The following is a 20,651-nucleotide window of genomic DNA, read 5'->3' on the forward strand; positions in this document are numbered from 1 at the left end:
TGTGCAGAGCACTGTACTAAGCACTTGGGAAGTACAAGTTGGCAACATACAACATGAGGTCGTGGGTTCTAATTCCGGCTCTGCCACTTGTCTGCTGTGTGAATTTAGGAGGCCTTCCCAGACTGAGCCCCCTCCTTCCTCTCCCCCTTTTCCATCTCCCCATCCCCCCCGCCTTACCTCCTTCCTCTCCCCAAAGCACCTGTATATATGTATATATGTTTGTACCTATTTACTACTCTATTTTATTTGTACATATTTATTCTATTTATTTTATTTTGTTAATATGTTTTGTTTTGTTGTCTGTCTCCCCTTTCTAGACTGGGAGCCCGCTGTTGGGCAGGGACTGTCTCTATATGTTGCCAACTTGGACTTCCCAAGCGCTTAGTACAGTGCTCTGCACACAGTAAGCACTCCCACCTCCTTCAACAAAGCCTTCCCTGATGAATTCCCAGTACTCCCAATCATATAAACCCACCAGTCACATATAGTACTTATGGATTTCCATCAGTTATTAGTTGAGCACTTTGTTCAGAGCACTGTACTAAGCACCTGGGAGAGTATAATATACTCTTCCCCCTCCCCATCCCCCCCGCCTTACCTCCTTCCCCTCCCCACAGCACTTGTATATATGTATATATGTTGGTACATATTTACTATTCTGCTTTATTTGTACATATTTATTCTATTTATTTTATTTTGTTAATATGTTTTGTTTTGTTTTCTGTCTCCCCTTTCTGGGAGCCCGCTGTTGGATAGGGACTGTCTCTATATGTTGCCAACTTGTACTTCCCAAGTGCTTAGTACAGTGCTCTGCACACAGTAAGCGCTCAATAAATATGATTGAATGCATGAATGAACTTGGGTAAGTCACTTCACTTCCCTGAGCTCCAGTTCCCTCATCTGTGAAATGGGGATTGAGACTGTGAGCCCCATGTGGGACAGGGGCTTAGAAAAGTGCATGATCTAGACTAAGTGCCTAACAAATGCCGCCGTCATCATCATCATCACCTACTTCAGCGCTTAGGACAGTGCCTGGTATATAGGAAGTGCTTAACAAATACCACAATTATTATTATTAGGCTGTAGGAACAGGGTTAGCTGGGCTTCATTTCCTGGGCTGGCGCTTCCTTCCAGCCGGACCTAAATATGCTCAATAAATATGATTGATTGATTGATTGATTCCAGCCAAGAGGAAGATGAAGAGTGGGTGTGGAAGGATGGTGCAGGGGCATAAGGAAGTTTGAGTCTTTCTTCTCCAAATTGTGGGATTCTTGCAGCAGAGAGAAGAAGGCAGACCCTCCCAACTATCTTGAAAGAGCTAGCTTTGGTTTCCTTTATGCTGTCTTAAGAGTTGTGGGATTCTTGCTTGATAACGTTTCTTAAGATCTCACCAGATAATGATCTTTTTCCGTTCATTTCTTTTTTGTCCGTTAAGTAGAAATTTCAGCAAGTTCACTTCTGTTCATTATTTCCAGCCTCTGTGAGGACACCCGCTTTAGAAACAAGTTTAATGTGAAAATGCTGCCCGACGTGTGGGAAGGGATCTTGTCTACCAGCTGTCATTCATTCAGTCGTACTTATTGAGCGCTTACTGTGTGCAGAGCACTGTACTAAGCGCTTGAGAAGTACAAGTTGGCAACATATAGAGACAGTCCCTACCCAACAGCGGGCTCCCAGTCTAGAAAGGGGAGACAAAAAACAAAACAAAACATAATAACAAAATAAAATAAATAGAATAAATATGTACAAATAAAGTAAATAGAGTAGTAAATACGTACCAACATATATACATATTCTCTCGTAGGGTAATAATAGTAATAATAGTGATAGTATTTGTTAAGCGCTTACTATGTGCCAAGCACTGTTCTAAGCGCTGGGGTAGATACGAGGTCAGCAGGTTGTCCCATGTGGGGCTCACTGTTCCCATGTGGGGACTCACTGTCTTCACCCCCGTTTTACAGATGAGGGAACTGAGGCACAGAGAAGTTAAGCGAGGTACCCAAAGTCACACAGCTGACAAGTGGCGGAGCCAGGATTAGAACCCACGACCTCTGACTCCCAAGCTTGGGCTCTTTCCACTAAGCCACGCTGCTTCCCTTGGTTCCCTCCCAAGTGCTTATAAGTACAGCGCTCCGCACACGGTCTGCACTCAATAAATACCACTGTGAGCCCGCTGTTGGGTAGGGACCGTCCCTATATGTTGCCAACTTGTACTTCCCAAGCGCTTAGTACAGTGCTGTGCACACAGTAAGCGCTCAATAAATATGATTGACTGACTGAATGAATGTTGCCTTTGCGTTCTCTGCTACTTTAATCGGTCCCACCCCCGTCCCACCGTAACTTTTAATTCCACAGAATGATCTCAAGTAAATCTCGTAGGAGAACAGAGCACGTAAAGCTAGGTGGAAACCCAATCCGTTTGATCAGCACAAATGTAGCCCCAAAGGAGATTAAAAAAGATGTACGTTTTATATCTTTTTCCCAATCCGCACTGATTAGTTCAGGGACAGTCTTATGACATGGTTCATTTGCCTTTTGAGAACATCTCGTGACTTATCACCCTCGCACTCGGGCGTTTCGAAGTGAGCCAAGACTAAATAGTCACTTAGACTCTGAACCCCTGCGTGATACTGACTTTCCAGAACAAGTCGGACATTTTTCTCCCAATGTGTGGCCGTCGCGTTTGTCCCGAAAGGGCTAGCAGAATTTCCTGCGCGTTTCCCCTCTTTTTAGCTTTCTCTGGATCTTCAGTTCCGGCTTGCAAACGCCAGCCTGAGGTGGAGTTGGTAAAGAAGTTCGGCTTTGCCCGAATCCCTTTCTTCTAAGCTTGTGGTGAAAGCGTGAGATGGGCATTGAGAAGCAGCGTGGCTCAGTGGAAAGAGCGCGGGCTTGGGAGTCAGAAGTCGCGGGTTCGAATCCCCGCTCTGTCACTTGTCAGCTGGGTGACCTTGGGAAAGCCACTTAACTTCTCTGTGCCTCAGATACCTCATCTGTAAAATGGGGATTAAGACTGTGAGCCCCACGTGGGACAACCTGATCACCTTGTATCGTCCCAGCGCTTAGAACAGTGCTTCGCACGTAGTAAGTGCTTAACAAATGCCATTATTATTATTACTATTATTATTGTTTGGGCATTCCTGAATCCACGATGATGGATTCAGGAATGACGTTTGAACCTTTGTCCTAAAGCTCCAGGCTTGACAACGTGTGTGGAGGCATTGATTTTAGGGACAGGGGCTTGTGGAGCGCCATTCGCACTCTCATCCCTGTCAGTCATGTTCCCTGGGTGTGCTATGTGTCACTGAGAGGCGCTGCGTGAACCGGACCTACAACTCACAAATTAAGATATTTGAATCAGTCATCTTTATTGAGCGCTTACTATGTGCCGAACACTGTACTAAGTGTTTGGGAGAGTTCAATACAGCAGAGTTGGTAGACGCATTCGCTACCCACAACGAGCTTACAGTCCAGAGCTACGGTCTATAGTCATTTCTGCTATATATAATTTTGGTAGTAATCATGTGTTATTTGTAGGCACTTACTCTGTGCTGAGCACTGTATCATGTGTCTACCTCAGCGCTTAATTAGGTCAGACACAGTCCCTGCCCCACATGGTGCTCATGGTCTAGGGGGAAGGGAGAACAGGTATTTTATTCCCATTTTACAGATGAGGAAACTGAGGCACAAAAACCTCCTTTTTGAGGCACAAAAGCCTCCTTTCTGAGGCACAAAAGCCTCTTTTTTGAGGCACAAAACCCTCCTTTTTGAGGCACAAAAACCTCCAGTGAGTTGCAAGTGACAGATCTGGATTAGAACCCAGGTCCTCGGACTCCCAACCCATGATCTTTCCACTAGGCCCAAGTAATATAATGAAATATTAAGGTACATTCTTCAGTGTGGCCTAGTGGAAAAAACCAAGGGCCCGGGAGCAATGGACCTTGATCCTAATCCTGGCCCGCCCACGAATCTGCTGTATGACCTTGGGGAAGTCACTTAACTTCTCTGTGCCTCAGTTCCCTTGTCTGCAAAATGGGGACTCAACACCTGTTCTCCCTCCTACTTCAACTGTGAGCCCCATGTGGGACTTGATTATCTCTAATCTGTCCCAGCATTAGTATGTTGTTCGACACATAGTGAGCGTTTAACAAATGCCACAACGATTCTGATTGCTACGCGTCAGTTCTGGTCAAAATGCAATTTACAAATGGGGTTAAGTAGATTCAGCGTCGGAAGAAAGAGTTGGACGTTTCCTTTTCCTGGGGAAGGAATCGTCATTTATTAATGATGTGGATAGATTATCTATAAAGAAAGAGTTGGACGTTTCCTTTTCCTGGGGAAGGAATCGTCATTTATTAATGATGTGGATAGATTATCTATAATTCTGTTTATTTATAATGATGCTACTGATGCCCGTTTACTTGTTTTGATGCCTGTCTCCCCTCTTCTAGACTGTGAGCCCGTTCGGGGCAGGGATTGTCTCTACCTGTTGCTGAATTGTACTTTCCAAGCACTTAGTACAGTGCTCTGTACACAGTAAATTCTCAATAAATACGACTGAATGGATGAGTGAATGAATGTTTTGTGCGCAATTTCCTTTCTCCTTGCATCACGTTCTGTTTAGCCTGACGCCTGTGGCCGGAAGGGCATTCCATAATTCCTCACCGACTTTCTGCTCAAAAAACCGTAGCGAAAACAGTCGTTATGGTAGAACTGAGTGTTCTCTATAATTTTTGCAACTTGACAGTGACATACCATGGTGGCAAGGCTGTAAAATATTCTGCTAGAGGAGAATATAATTATAATATAGGAATCCCGTGACTTTCAGCAGTCCCAGCTGTGTGGCCAACTTGTACTTCCCAAGCACTTAGTACAGTGCTCTGCACACAATAAGTGCTCAATAAATACGATTGATTGATTGATTGTGGTTGGGTGCTTAAAAAATTATATATATATATATATAAAATATCCCCCTGGGAAAGGAAGGCATATGTGCCCCATCGTGAAGGGTGTAGATAGGAGGAAGGTCTCTTTGGGGCACAGGGACAGTTCCCCATAAAGAAATCAAGCTATTATTGTAATGATCTCTAGCTGTGCACCTAAATTCATTCGATTGTAGATATTGATTGCTTACTGTATGCACAGCACTGAACTAATGGCTTGAGAAAGTCTCTTATTTTATGCTTTCGAGTCGTCTCTGACCCATGGCGACTCCATGGACACATCTCTCTCAGCATGCCCCACTGTCTGTCTGCAATCGTTCTGGTGGCATATCCATAGAGTTTTCTTGGTAATAATAATAATAATAATAATAATAATAATAATAATGGCATTTATTAAGTGCTTACTATGTGCAAAGCACTGTTCTAAGTGCTGGGGAGGTTACAAGGTGATCAGGTTGTCCCACAGGGGGCTCACAGTCTTAATCCCCATTTTACAGATGAGGTCACTGAGGCCCAGAGAAGTGAAGTGACTTTCCCAAAGTCACACAGCTGACAATTGGCAGAGCCGGGATTTGAACCCATGACCTCCGACTCCAAAGCCCGTGCTCTTTCCCACTGAGCTACGCTGCTTCTCTTTTTTCTTTGGTAAAAATTCGGAATGGTTTCCCATTGCCTTCTTCCGCTCAGTAAACCTGAATTCCTGCCCTTGACTCTCCCCATGCCAGCGCAGGTGAGTTTTGACTTGTAGCAGATTGGCCACCACTCGCTAGCCACTGGCCAAGCTAGGAATGAAATGAATATGCCTCTGCTTGACTCTTCCCTCCCGTAGTCAAGACCGGTAGAGGACTGGAAACCCTCCAGATGTGACCCTGAGAGGGCTCAACCCGATTAGCTCGTATCAACCGTAAGCTCCTCTAGACTGTAAGCTCACTGTGGGCAGGGAATATGCCTGTTTATTGTGGCATTGCACTCTCCCGAGTGCGTAATACAGTGCCCCGCACATCGTAAGCGCTCAGATATGATTAAAATGAATGAATGAAATCACTGTTGTCCCTCTTCCCACTAGACTGTAAGCTCACTGTGGGCAGGGAATATGCCTGTTTATTGTGGCATTGTACTCCTCCCGAGTGCGTAATACAGTGCTCCGCACATCGTAAGCGCTCAAATATGATTAAAATAAATGATTGAAATCACTGTTGTCCCTCTTCCCACTAGACTGTAAGCTCACTGTGGGCAGGGAATATGCCTGTTTATTGTGGCACTGTACTCTCCCGAGTGCGTAATACAGTGCTCCGCACATCGTAAGCGCTCAAATATGATTAAAATGAATGAATGAAATCACTGTTGTCCCTCTTCCCACTAGACTGTAAGCTCACTGTGGGCAGGGAATATGCCTGTTTATTGTGGCATTGTACTCTCCCGAGTGCGTAATACAGTGCCCCGCACATCGTAAGCGCTCAAATATGATTAAAATGAATGAATGAAATCACTGTTGTCCCTCTTCCCACTAGATTGTAAGCTCGTTGTGAGCAGGGAATATGTCTGCCAACTCTGTTGTATTCTTTCAAGGACTTAGTACAGTGCTCTGCGCATAGTAAGTGCTTTGGATGAGGAGGATGATGATGATTTTGATCCCTCTGTAGATCGAGGAGACCCGGCTCAACATCGACAAGATCTCAGGGAGCGTGGAGGAGGCCAAGAAGCTGTACAGCATCATCCTCTCCGCACCGATCCCCGAATCAAGTGAGTCTTCTGCCCGGAACAGGTGACCGTAGGACTGGAAGCTCCTTGGAGGGCAGGGATCATATCTACCGGCTCTATTGTGTTTTACTCCGGTGGATAGAGGACAGGCCTAGGAGTCATCCCTCTCCATCCCCCCCATCTTACCTCCTTCCCTTCCCCACAGCACCTGTATATATGTTTGTACATATTTATTACTCTATTTATTTATTTATTTTACTTGTACATATCTATTCTATTTATTTTATTTTGTTAGTATGCTTGGTTTTGTTCTCTGTCTCCCCCTTTTAATAATAATAATAATAATAATGGCATTTATTAAGCGCTTACTATGTGCAAAGCACTGTTCTAAGCACTGGGAAGGATACAAGGTGATCAGGTTGTCCCTCATGGGGCTCACAGTCTTAATCCCCATTTTACAGATGAGGTAACTGAGGCACAGAGAAGTTAAGTGACTTACCCAAAGTCACACAGCTGACAATTGGCAGAGCCGGGATTTGAACTCATGACCTCTGACTCTGAGCCCACTGTTGGGTAGGGACTGTCTCTATATGTTGCCAACTTGTACTTCCCAAGCGCTTAGTACAGTGCTCTGCACACAGTAAGTGCTCAATAAATACGATTGATTGATCGATTGATCAAAAGGACCTGGGTTCTAATCCCATCTCCGCCACTTGTCTGCTGCGTGACCGTGGGCAAGTCACTTCACTTCTCTGGGCCTCAGTTCCCTCATCTGGAAAATGGGGATTGAGACTGGGAGTCCCGTGTGGAACGGGGACTGTGCCCAACCCAATTCATTCATTCATTCATTCGATCGTATTTATTGAGCGCTTACTGGGTGCAGAGCACTGTACTAAGCGCTTGGGAAGTCCAAGTTGGCAACATGTAGAGACGGTCCCTGCCCAACAGTGGGCTCACAGTCTAGAAGGGGGAGAGCTTGTCTCCAATTTGCAATTTGCTTGTACAGTTTGCTTCCACCCCGATACTAAGTACAGTGTCCGTCACAAAATAAGCGCTTAACAAATACCACTGTTATTATTAGTACATTAGTTATTAGTTACATTAGTACATTAGTTATTAGTATTAGCTCAAAGTCCTCCTGAAGGGTCACCTCCTCCAAGAGGCCTTCCCAGACAAAGCCCCCCATTTCCTCTCCCCTCTGCATCACCCCGACTCACTTCCCGTGTTCTACCCCCCCTCTCCCCACCCCACAGTACATATCTATAATTCTATTTATTTATATTGATGCCTTTACATTTGTTTTGATGTCTGTCTCCCCCTTTCTGGACTGTAAGCCCGGTGTGGGCAGGGATTGTCTCTCTCTATTGCTGAACTGTACTTTCCAAGTGCTTAGTGCAGTGCTCTGCACACAGTAAGCGCTCAATAAATACAATCAAATGAATGAATTATTATTATTAATAATAAGGGCTTAATGCGGTGTTGTACACACACTAAGAGCTCAGTAAATTCCATTAATTGATCTGGGGCAAGACGTTCGCGGATAGACAGATCCTACACATGCTCAAAATAGTCACTGTGGTATTTAAGTGCTTCCCATGGGTCAACCAGCCCTGTGTTAAGTGCGGGAGTAGAGACACTTATCTACTGTGTGAACTTAGACAAGTCACTTTACCTCTCTTTTCCTCAGTTACCTCATCTGGAAAATGGACATTGAGACCGTGAGCCCCCGAGGGACAGGGACTGTGTCCAACCCCATTTGCTTATATGCACCCCAGCGTTCGGTACAGTGCCCGGCGCATAGGAAACGCTTAACGAATACCACAATTATTGTCATTATTCTTATTATTATAAGGCAGATCAGGCACAGTCTAACGGGGAGGAAGGCGGAGGGGGAGAGTCGTTCCTGCTCCCTCATTATTTCCTATCATCAGGTGATTTGTGTCTTTAAGGTTGATGAAGATTGGCTGTAACTTGCCCCCATCCGCCAATTGTCAGCTGTGTGACTTTGGGCAAGTCACTTAACTTCTCTGGGCCTCTGTTACCTCATCTGTAAAATGGGGATTATTAAGACTGTGAGCCCCTGTGGGACAACCTGATCACCTTGTAACTTCCCCAGTGCTTAGAACAGTGCTTTGCATCATCATCATCATCAATCGTATTTATTGAGCGCTTACTATGTGCAGAGCACTGTACTAAGCGCTTGGGAAGTACAAATTGGCAACATATAGAGACAGTCCCTACCCAACAGTCTTTGCACATAGTAAGCGCTTAATAAATGCCATTATTATTACTTTTATTATTATTATTAGAGCCCAGTGAGGTACCTTGGTATTGATGGGTTAATTGGTGGGACTACTGTTGCCCACACGTTGAGCTGCTTGAATTTTTGTTATTCTTGCTATGATTAACAACAACAGTAATAATGATTGAGTTATTTGTGAAGCACTTACTATATACTAAGCACTAGAGTAGATATAAGATAATCAGGTCAGACACAGCCCCTGTCTCAGCTGGGGCTCCCATTTGAGGAGGGAAGGGAGTCTACTTGTTTTGTTTTGTTGTCTGTCTCCCCCTTCTAGGCTGTGAGCCCGTTGTTGAGTAGGGATTGTCTCTATCTCTTGCCGAATTGTAGTTTCCAAGCGCTTAGTACAGTGCTGTGCACACAATAAGCGCTCAATAAATACAATTGAATGAATGAATGAACAAATATTTCACCCCGCACCACAATTTACAGATGAAAAAACTGAGGCACAGAGAATAATAATAACAATAATAATAATAATAATGGTATTTGTTAAGTGCTTACTATGTGCAAAGCACTGTTCTAGGTGCTGGGGGGGGATACAAGGTAATCAGGTTGTCCCACGTGGGGCTCACAATCCCAATCCCCATTTTACAGATGAGGTAACCGAGGCACAGAGAAGTGAATTGACTTGCTCAAAGTCACACAGCTGATAAGTGGCAGAGCCGGAATTTGAACCCATGACCTCTGACTCCCAAGCCCAGGCTCTTTCCACTGAGCCACGCTGCTTTTCTAATTATAATAATGGTATTAAGCGCCTACTATGTGCCAAGCAGCAGCTTAGAGAAGCAGCGTGGCTCAGTGGAAAGAGCACTGGCTTTGGGGTCAGAGTTCATGGGTTCAAATCCCGGCTCTGCCAATTGTCAGCTGTGTGACTTTGGGCAAGTCACTCAACTTCTCTGTGCCTCAGTTACCTCATCTGTAAAATGGGGATTAAGAGTGTGAGCCCCCCGTGGGACAACCTGGTCACCTTGTAACCTCCCCAGCGCTTAGAACAGTGCTTTGCACATAGTAAGTGCTTAATAAATGCCATTATTATTATTATTATTATTATTAAGCACGGTTCTAACTGCTGGAGTAGATACAAGCTAATCAGGTTGAACACAGTTCCTGTCCCACATGGGACTCGGTCTTAATTCCCATCTTACAAATGAGGGAACTGAGGCACAGGGCAGTGAGTTGTCTTACCCCAAGGTCACACCAAAGCCAAGTGGCAGAGCCAGGATTAGAACTGAGGTCCTTCTGACCCATAGGCCCGAACTCTACCTGCCAGGACATGCTGCTTCTGAATACTTCTGCAGTGTCTGAGAACCACTCCCCACCTCTCCTGCCATTGCTTGGCCTTGTTCCTTTGGCTTTCCAACCTCTCTCCCTGTTAAACGGCATCCCTCATCATGTTTCCACAGAAACAAAGGATGATCTGGAGAAACTCACGACTGAGATCAAGAAAACGGCCAACAACGTCCGCAACAAGCTGAAGAGTAAGAAGGAGAACACCTCCCGGGTTTAACATCAAGGACTCTTTCTATTCTGGGGTTGAACCTGACCGACCTTAAATTGTGCTCTCTCCCCATCCTCTCCTGGCTTACATCTTCTCTACTCCTCTGCTTATCTTTCTCTTCTGTCATGGAGCTGCCTTTTCCCAGCTTGGGGATTCCTTCTTCTCCTGAACTCTTGGCTTTGGAAGTGACTCTTTCCCTCCCAGTGAGTCGTTCACCCCTGCTTCCCTTCCTGGGGCAAGTTATCCATATTTTCTGTGGCCCATACCAGCCTCTGAACGTTGGACCTCATTTGACATGGAGAGAGACAGGTAATTTCCTGGACTATCCTGACGGAGGTGAGCAGGAGTGGGCTATGGATTCTCTCACTTCGGGCTGGTCTTTGGAGAGTGGGGTACTCAATACAGGACTTCCTTGGCCTCTAGACTGCAAGCTAATTGTGGGCAGGGAACTTATCTACCAACTGTGTTGTGTTGTTCTCTCCCAAGTGCTCAATACAGGACTTCCTTGGCCTCTAGACTGCAAGCTTATTGTGGGCAGGGAACTTATTTACCAACTGTGTTGTGTTGTTCTCTCCCAAGTGCTCAATACAGGACTTCCTTGGCCTCTAGACTGCAAGCTCATTGTGGGCAGGGAACTTATCTACCAACTGTGTTGTGTTGTTCTCTCCCAAGTGCTCAATACAGGACTTCCTTGGCCTCTAGACTGCATGCTCATTGTGGGCAGGGAACTTATCTACCAACTGTGCTGTGTTGTTCTCTCCCAAGTGCTCAATACAGGACTTCCTTGGCCTCTAGACTGCAAGCTCATTGTGGGCAGGGAACTTATCTACCAACTGTGTTGTGTTGTTCTCTCCCAAGTGCTCAATACAGGACTTCCTTGGCCTCTAGACTGCAAGCTCATTGTGGGCAGGGAACTTATCTACCAACTGTGTTGTGGTGTTCTCTCCCAAGCGCTTAGTACAGTGCTCTGCACACAGTAAGTGCTCAATAATACCATCGATGATGATTCTGACAATTAGCCCCTATGGAAACCCCATCCCACAGTAGCAGTTGGCTAGGTGTGGCTTCCGTATTTATTACTCTATTTATTTTACTTGTACATATCTATTCTATTTATTTTATTTTGTTAATATGTTTTGTTTTGTTGTCTGTCGCCCCCTTCTAGACTGTGAGCCCGCTGTTGGGTAGGGACCGTCTCTATATGTTGCCAACTTGTACTTCCCAAGCGCTTCGTACAGTGCTCTGCACACAGTAAGCGCTCAATAAATACGATTGATTGATTGATTCCCAGAATTCCAGTGGGTTAGGAATAATAATAATAATAATAATGATGGCATTTATTAAGCGCTGACTATGTGCAGAGCACTGTTCTAAGCTCTGGGGAGGTTACAAGGTGATCAGGTTGTCCCACAGGGGGCTCACAGTCTTAATCCCCATTTTCCAGATGAGGGAACTGAGGCCCAGAGAAGTGAAGTGACTTGCCTAAAGTCACACAGCTGACAATTGGCGGAGCCAGGATTTGAACCCACGACCTCTGACTCCAAAGCCCGGGCTCTTTCCACTGAGCCACACTGCTTCCCTTCTGAATGGGATGGAGGGAGGATGAAGCGGCAGTTAGGGACAGTGAAGTCTAGCAGGGTGGCGGTGGGCCTGGGGAAAGCCATCACCCCGTCCATCCCGATGGGTTAAAGTTTCAGGAAGCTGCGATCTTACCTGAACTGCTGCCACAGACACCAATCTCATCATCATCATCAATCGTATTTATTGAGCGCTTACTGTGTGCAGAGCACTGTACTAAGCGCTTGGGAAGTCCAAGTTGGCAACATATAGAGACAGTCCCTACCCAACAGTGGGCTTACAGTCTAAAAGGGGGGGACAGAGAACAAAACCAAACATACTAAACATACACTGAACTTGTGTGCTCTTCTGTGTCCCAGGCCTCCCCTTCCAGACTGCTGCCACTACTCCCTTTCTCCTCACACCCTGTAACTATCCCTCATTTCAATCAATCAATCAATTTTATTTACATATTGCTTATTATATGCTTCGAAGATTACAATGCAACGGTATGACCAGACGTGTTCCCTGTCCATTACGAGGGTACGGAGGTAGAGACGGACCTTAATACGAGCAAATGAGTAATTTGTAATATATAATTTAAAGATACGTTTCCCATAGACTAAGTCCTCCCTTCCCTTTTTGTGCACGTCTGTGACCTTCCCCTTTAAGCCAGTTCTGGCTCAGAAGTGATGGAGAGGTCATGGGTTCGAATCCCGGCTCCACCACGTGTCTGCTGTGTGACCATGGGCAAGTCACTTAACTTCTCGGAGCCTCAGTGACCTCATCTGTAAAATGGGGACGATAACTGTGAGCCCCAAGTGGGACAACCTGATCACCTTGTACCCCCCCTCCCAGCGCTTAGAACAGTGCTTTGCACATAGTAAGCGCTTAATAAATGCCATTATTATTATTACTAGGAAAATATCCTGATGTTCGTATAGAATTTATGCCTACTCCCAAACACCCCAACTATTTGGATTCACATAACACCTTTAGCTGTGAAGAGCATCAGAGAAGAAGCGTGGCTCAGTGGAAAGAGCCCGGGCTTTGGAGTCAGAGGTCATGAGTTCAAATCCCAGCTCTGCCAATTGTCAGCTGGGTGACTTTGGGCAAGTCACTTCACTTCTCCGGGCCTCAGTTGCCTCATCTGTAAAATGGGGATTAAGACTGTGAGCCCCCTGTGGGACAACCTGATCACCTTGTAATCTCCCCAGCGCTTAGAACAGTGCTTTGCACATAGCGCTTAATAAATGCCATTAAAAAAAAAGAGCAAGTCTCTATTTGAAGGCCCAATAAAGGACCATTCTTTCTAGAATAAATCAATTTATACCCGGAGTCAGGGTGGTGCTGACCTCGTAAACTCTGACACCCTCTGAGCTTCACTTTCTCCCATCAATCAATTTATTGGGCGCTTACAGTGTGCAGAGCACTGTACTAAGCATTTGGTAGAGTACAACAACAACAATAATAATAGTAATAATAATAATAATAATGATGGTATTACAATACAATTACAATTTTATTCCATTGTATTGTATTTCAACTGTATTACAATTATAATACAAATACAATTCCAATACAGTAGAGTACGCAGATTCGCTCCCTTTATTCATCCTCCACCTCCCAGCCCCACAGCACTTATATACATATCTGTAATTTATTGATTGATTGATTTATATTATTGTCTCTCCCTCTACATGGTAAGCTTGTTGTGGACAAGGAATATATCTGTTAGCTGTTATATTGTACTCTCCCAAGCACTTAGTACAGTGCTTTGCACACAATAAGTGCTCAGTAAATACGATTGAATGAATGGACACTGTCCCTGCCGTCAAGGAAAATGGAGACTAAATAGACTGTAAGCTCCTTCTGGAGGGGGAACATGTCTACCCAGTCTGTTGTATTGTATCATCATCAATCGTATTTATTGAGCGCTTACTATGTGCAGAGCACTGTACTAAGCGCTTGGGAAGTACAAATTGGCAACATATAGAGACAGGCCCTACCCAACAGTGGGCTCACAGTCTAAAAGTATTGTACTCTCCCAGTTGCTTTGCACACAGTAAGGACTCAAAAAACATTGATTGATTGACTAAATGTCTCCCCGTGGGGTGATTTGAGGAAGTATGAGGGGGTCTGCAGAGATCTGGGAACTCTGTGATCCTACAGGGACTAACAGTTCCCCCCGATTCCCAGGCATGGAGAGGCACATCGAACAGGACGAAGTCCGGTCATCGGCTGATCTGCGGATTCGGAAATCCCAGGTGAGGTTGTCCGGATGGGATGTGGTCCTTGGGTGGGGCACAGTTTTCTTCTGGTCAATCTTCCTGGTGGGATGTGTGGGAGTTTCCGAGTCACCGTGAGAGAAAGTGTGTGGAGCCAGCTTGAAAGTGTCACGACTGAAAGGACCTCTCGGGAGGGAAGGTCCCCTAAGCCAGAGTCTTAAGGGAATATAGAAATATTGGGGGACTGGTGGTTATCAAGGGACTCAGGATAGTCAGAGATGGAATCTCCCATCCAAAGCAGTATGGCCCGATGGAAAGATCATAGTATCATAGAGAAGCAGCGTGGCTCAGTGGGAAAGAGCACGGGCTTTGGAGTCAGAGGTCATGGGTTCAAATCCCGGCTCTGCCACTTGTCAGCTGTGTGACCTTGGGCAAGTCACTTAACTTCTCTGTGCCTCAGTTCCCTCACCTGTAAAATGGGGATGAAAACTGTGAGCCCCACGTGGGACAACCTCATCACCTTGTATCCCCCCAGCGCTTAGAACAGTGCTTTGCACATAGTAAGCGCTTAATAAATGCCATCATTATTATAGTACCGGGAGTGAGGAGACCTGGGTTCTAATCCCGCCTTTGCCACTTGCCTGCTGGGTGACCTTGGGCAAATCACCTAACATCTCTGGGCCTCTGTTCCCCCCTCCCTAAAATGGGGATACAATTCATTCATTCAGTCAATCGTATTTATTGAGCGCTTACCGTGCGCAGAGCACTGTACTAAGGGCTTGGGAAGTACAGTTCGGCAACAGATAGAGACGGTCCCTACCCAACAGCGGGCTCACAGTCTAGAAGCGGGAGACAGGCAACAAAACAATCACATCAATAACATCAAAACAGATAAATAGAATTCTAGATATATACACATCATTAATAAAATAGACTAATGTGTACAAATATACACCAGCGCTGTGGGGCGGGGAAGGGGGTAGAGCAGAGGGAGGGAGTAGGGGTGATGGGGAGGAGGAGCAGAGGAAAAGGGGGCTCAGTGTGGGAAGGCCTCCTGGAGGAGGTGAGCTCTCTGTAGGGCTTTGAAGGGAGGAAGAGAGCTAGCTTGGCAGATGTGCGGAGGGAGGACATTCTAGGCCAGGGGGAAGACGTGGGCCAGGGGTCGACGGCGGGACAGGCGAGAACGAGGTACAGTGAGGAGGTTAGTGGCAGAGGAGCGGAGGGTGCGGGCTGGGCTGGAGAAGGACAGAAGGGAGGGGAGGTAGGAGGGGGCGAGGGGATGGACAGCTTACCTATTTTCCCCCCTCTTCAAGATTGTGAACCTCATGCGGGATGGAAATTGTGCCCACCCTGATTGTCTCGTATCCATCCCAGTGCTTAGTACAGTGTTTGGCCCATAGAAAGCTCTTAATAATAGCCACTACTATTATTATTTCATTAATAATGAACATGATGGAAGAGCCTCAGTCCTTTCACTTCGGGTTCATTACGAGACGCTTTGTGAGGTGTGCTTAGAGGCTGGGCCTTGTGGTATATGGCTGACCATAGGCAGGAAATCCACAGGATGTTAGTTCATTCAGTTGTATTTGTTGAGCGCTTCCTGTGTGCCTAGCACTGTGCTAAGCACTTGGGAAGTACAAATTGGCAACGTATAGAGACGGTCCCTCCCTAACAAAGGGTTGTGTTTGGCTCAATAAATACTGTACTAGGCGCGTGGGAAGTGCAAGTTGGCAACCTATAGAGACAGTCCCTACCCAACAGTGGGCTCACAGTCTAAAAGTTTGACTGGGATGAATCTTGGTTGCGGAGGTGTGTGGCGGAGAGCGGGCTGACGGGAACTCGCTCTCCTCCTTCCCCGCGCCCCCAGTTTCTCAGCCTCTTCCTTCTCCCCCACAGCACTCCGTCCTCTCCCGCAAGTTTGTGGAGGTGATGACCAAGTACAACGAGGCGCAGGTGGACTTCCGGGAACGCAGCAAGGGGAGAATCCAGCGACAGCTCGAAATCAGTACGTGCTGGGGGCGGGATGAAATGGCTCGTTACGGCCCTCATCGCCTGACCTCCCTACCCGACGAGGCCGGCCCTAGCCGCGGATCCCAGCGTGGCTCAGTGGAAAGAGCACGGTCTTGGGAGTCAGAGGTCGTGGGTTCTAATCCCGCCCCCGCCACTTGTCAGCTGGGTGACTTTGGCCAAGTCACTTCACTTCACATATATATGTTTGTACATATTTATTACTCTATTTATCTTGTACATATCTATTCTATTTTATTTTGTTAGTATGTTTGGTTTTGTTCTCTGTCTCCCCCTTCTAGACTGTGAGCCCACTGTCGGGTAGGGACTGTCTCTCTGTGTTGCCGATTTGTACTTCCCAAGCGCTTTGTACAGTGCTCTGCACCCAGTAAGCGCTCAATAAATACGATTGATTGATTCTCTGTGTCTGTTACCTCATCGGTAAAATGGGGATTCATTCATTCATTCGTTCAATCGCATTTATTGAGCGCTTACCGTGTGCAGAGCACTGGACTGAGCGCTTGGGAAGTCCAAGTTGGCAGCATCTAGAGACGGTCCCTACCCGACAGTGGGCTCACAGTCTAGAAGGGGGAGACAGAGAACAAAACAAAACATATGAACAAAATAAAATAAATAGAATAAATATGTACAAATAAAATAGAGTAATAAATATGTACAAACATATGTACAGGTGCTGTGGGGAGGGGAAGGAGGTAAGGCGGGGGGGATGGGGAGGGGAGTCGGAGGTCATGGGCTCAAATCCATGAGAAGCAGCGTGGCTCGGTGGAAAGAGCAAGGGCTTTGGAGTCAGAGGTCATGGGTTCAAATCCCGGCTCCGTCAATTGTCAGCTGTGTGACTTTGGGCAAGTCACTTCACTTCTCTGTGCCTCAGTTACCTCATCTCGCATAACAGAAAACTTCTACATGTTGAATGGTTTCATCCTTTTGGTTCAGAGCAGTGGCTTCTTCTGTTTCAAGGAGAAGATCCTGCCAGGCGGCCCTCTCTTCACCCCGGTTGTTCATTCAATCGTATTTATTGAGCGCTTACTGTGTGCTGAGCACTGGACTAAGCGCTTGGTAAGTACAAGTTGGCAACATGTAGAGACGGTCCCTACCCAACAGTGGGCTCACAGTCTAGAAGGGGGAATGTGGGACAACCTGGTCACCGTATGTCTACCCCAGCACTTAGAACAGTGATCGGCTCATAGTAAGCTCTTAACAAAAACCATTATTATTATTATTATTATTATTATTATTATTATTATTATTATTATTATTATTATTATCCTGCTCGTGGCTGTGGCGTGTCCCATTCTCAAGTTCCTACAAGAGCTTTGTAGAGTGCTCTGCACACAGTAAGTGCTCAAATATTGCTTGGGCAGTGAATGTGCCTAACAACTCTGTATTGTACTCTCCCAAGCAGTTAGTACAGTGCTCTGCACGTAGAAGCAGCTTGGCCTAGTGGACAGAGCACGGGCCTGGGAATCAAAAGGACATGGGTTCTAATCCTGGCTCCACCCCTTGTCTGCTGTGTGATCCTGGGCAAGTCACTTCACTTCTTTGAGCCTCAGTTCCCTTATCTGTAAAATGGGGATTAAGAGTGAGCCCAAGTGGGATAGGGACTAGGTACAATCTAATTTTCCTGTCTCTCCCAACATTGCTTAGTACAGTACCTGGAACGTAATAATAGTAATGATGGCATTTATTAAGCGCTTACTATGTGCCAAGCACTGTTCTAAGCACTGGGGAGGTTACAAGGTGATCAGCTTGTCCCACGGGGGGCTCACCGTCTTAATCCCCACTTTCCAGATGAGGGAACTGAGGCCCAGAGATGTGAAGTGACTTGACCAAAGTCACCCAGCTGACAGTTGTTCTAGACTGTGAGCCCACTGTTGGGTAGGGACCGTCTCTATATGTTGCCAACTTGTACTTCTCAAGCGCTTAGTACAGGGCTCTGCACACAGTAAGCGCTCAATAAGTACGATTGAATGAATTGGCGGAGCCGGGATTTGAACCCATGACCTCCGACTCCAAAGCCCGGGCTCTTTCCACTGAGCCAAGCTGCTTCTCTAGTAGAACATAGTAAGCGGTTAACAAATATCACAGTTATTATTATTAAAGTGCTCGATAAATACTTTTGATTAAGGGCTTCAGAGCACACTTCCCCTAGTACTAGCACCTGGGACTCCTTCGGCAGAGTTGATTCTGATCTCTGTGCTTGACTCTCCTTCTCTGGGATAAAGCCGGCAAGAAAACAACCGACGAGGAGCTGGAGGAGATGTTGGAGAGCGGAAACCCGGCCATTTTCACTTCTGGAGTGAGTGCGGAGTGTGGGAGGGGGTGGTCCCCGCCGGCACTGAGAGCGGGAGGGTCCTTGCAGCAGATGACGGACGAGAGGCAGCGTGGCTCAGTGGAGAGAGCCCGGGCTTTGGAGTCAGAGGGCGTGGGTTCAAATCCCGGCTCCCCCACTTGTCAGCTGTGTGACTTTGGGCAAGTCACTTAACGTCTCTGTGCCTCAGTTTCCTCATCTGTAAAATGGGGATTAAGACTGTGAGCCCCTTGGGACAACCTGATCACCTTGTAACCTCCTCAGTGCTTAGAACAGTGCTTTGCACATAGTAAGCGCTTAATAAATGCCATTATTATTATTATCATTATTATTATTATTATTATTATTGAATCCCGGCTCCCCCACTTGTCAGCGGTGTGACTTTGGGCAAGTCACTTAACGTCTCTGTGCCTCAGTGACCTCATCTGTAAAATGAGGATTAAGACTGTGCGCCCCGAGGGACAACCTGATCACCTTGTAAGCTCCCCAGTGCTTAGAACAGTGTTTTGAGTAAGCGCTTAATAAATGCCATCGTCATCATCATCATGCCAGGTTGTACCGAGGGGCGAGAGCCAGGGAAGGCCGGGGCCGATACGGTATTTGGATATCGGGGCGTGGGTGGGTGGGACGGGGCTGAGGGGAGCAGGGAGGTGGGCTTCGTCTGACTCGGGGTAAGTGATGTCCGTTTTGCTGCAGATCATCGACTCTCAGATCTCGAAGCAGGCGCTCAGCGAGATCGAGGGGAGGCACAAGGATATCGTGCAGCTCGAGAGCAGCATCAAGGAGCTTCATGATATGTTTGTGGACATAGCCATGCTGGTGGAGAACCAGGTAACCTTAAAGAAGGGCAGGGAGGAGAGGAAACGTTCCTGGGAGGATGGGGTGTGTTGGGGAACTGAACAGTTAAGGGCTTACTATTTGTCAAGTACTGTTTTAAGCACTGGGGTAGGTACGAATTAATCCCTCTTCCACGCGGGGCTCACAGTCTGAGTAGGAGGAAGAACAGGTATTGAATCCCCGTTTTACAGTTGAGGAAACTGAGGCACAGAAATGTTCAGTGACATGCCCAAGGTCATGTTCATTCATTCGATCATCATCATCATCATCAATCGTATTTATTGAGCGCTTACTATGTGCAGAGCACTGTACTGAGCGCTTGGGAAGTACAAATTGGCAACATGTCATATTTATTGAGCGCTTACTGTGTGCAGAGCACTCTACTAAGCGCTTGGGAAGTACAAGTTGGCAACATAGAGAGACGGTCGCTACCCGACAGTGGGCTCACAGTCTAGAAGTAACAGACAAGTGGCAGAGCCGGGATTAGAACGCAGGTCCTCCGATTCCCAAGCTTGTGCTCTTATCACGAGGCCACACTGCTTCCAGTCTATCACCATATGGTCGGCCCGCAGCCGGGTCACTCCCTGACCAATCAATCAATCAATCATATTTATTGAGCGCTTACTGTGTGCAGAGCACTGTACTAAGCGCTTGGGAAGTACAGGTTGGCAACATATAGAGACAGTCCCTACCCAACAGTGGGCTCACAGTCTAAAAAAACCAGTTGTCGGTTTCCCTGGGGGTCCCTCCTCCTCGCTGGTCAAGATGCTGGGAGTCCAGCCCCACTCCTACAGTTCCGTTGCCCATCTCTCAAGGCCCCCACTCTCTGTTTTCTCCCCATAATGCCATCCCGAGGAGGTGGTGTGTGAAGCGGGTATTGGTGAGTATGTGGTTTTTCCTCCCTTTATCGTCTTGACTGGCTATAGTGGGGGCGGGGGCGCGGAAGGGCGCTCTGAGGGGATTCAGAAGTAATCCCCTCAGATTACTTCTGAGTAATCTGTAATTTGTAATTACAGATTTGTAATTTGTAATCTGTAATTCTGAGTAATGAGTAATTTGTACTTCCCAAGCGCTTAGTACAGTGCTCTGCACATAGTAAGCGCTCAATAAATACGATTGATGATGATGATGATGATGATGATGATGATTCAGTGTCTGTCCCGTGGGCCCAGCGACGTTGACAAATGGTGCAGGACCTTGAGGAGGGAGGGTCAAGGAATTTCATTTAGTCATCCCCGTCGGGGCGTAA

The 20,651-nt window shown here is 46.6% G+C and overlaps 1 protein-coding gene across 9 annotated transcripts in view; it reads left to right on the top strand.

Moving 5' to 3' along the window:
• Positions 1–20,651, top strand: part of STX3 (syntaxin 3) — a 75,382-nt gene that overhangs the window by 29,148 nt on the left and 25,583 nt on the right. For 6 of the 9 annotated variants that reach the window (XM_038764209.1, XM_038764212.1, XM_038764213.1 and 3 more), the window contains exons 3-8: positions 6,584–6,683; positions 10,350–10,424; positions 14,201–14,268; positions 16,126–16,234; positions 18,480–18,553; positions 19,262–19,396. In XM_038764209.1, coding sequence (XP_038620137.1) covers positions 6,584–6,683; positions 10,350–10,424; positions 14,201–14,268; positions 16,126–16,234; positions 18,480–18,553; positions 19,262–19,396 — 561 coding nt within the window. Of the gene's footprint in view, positions 1–6,583; positions 6,684–10,349; positions 10,425–10,453; positions 10,781–14,200; positions 14,269–16,125; positions 16,235–18,479; positions 18,554–19,261; positions 19,397–20,257; positions 20,283–20,651 lie in introns of those variants that run through there. The other 3 variants (XM_038764214.1, XM_038764207.1, XM_038764208.1) reach the window with 3 other exon arrangements.

This window comes from Tachyglossus aculeatus, chromosome 22, assembly GCF_015852505.1.
Source record: "Tachyglossus aculeatus isolate mTacAcu1 chromosome 22, mTacAcu1.pri, whole genome shotgun sequence".
NCBI classification, from domain to species: domain Eukaryota; kingdom Metazoa; phylum Chordata; class Mammalia; order Monotremata; family Tachyglossidae; genus Tachyglossus; species Tachyglossus aculeatus.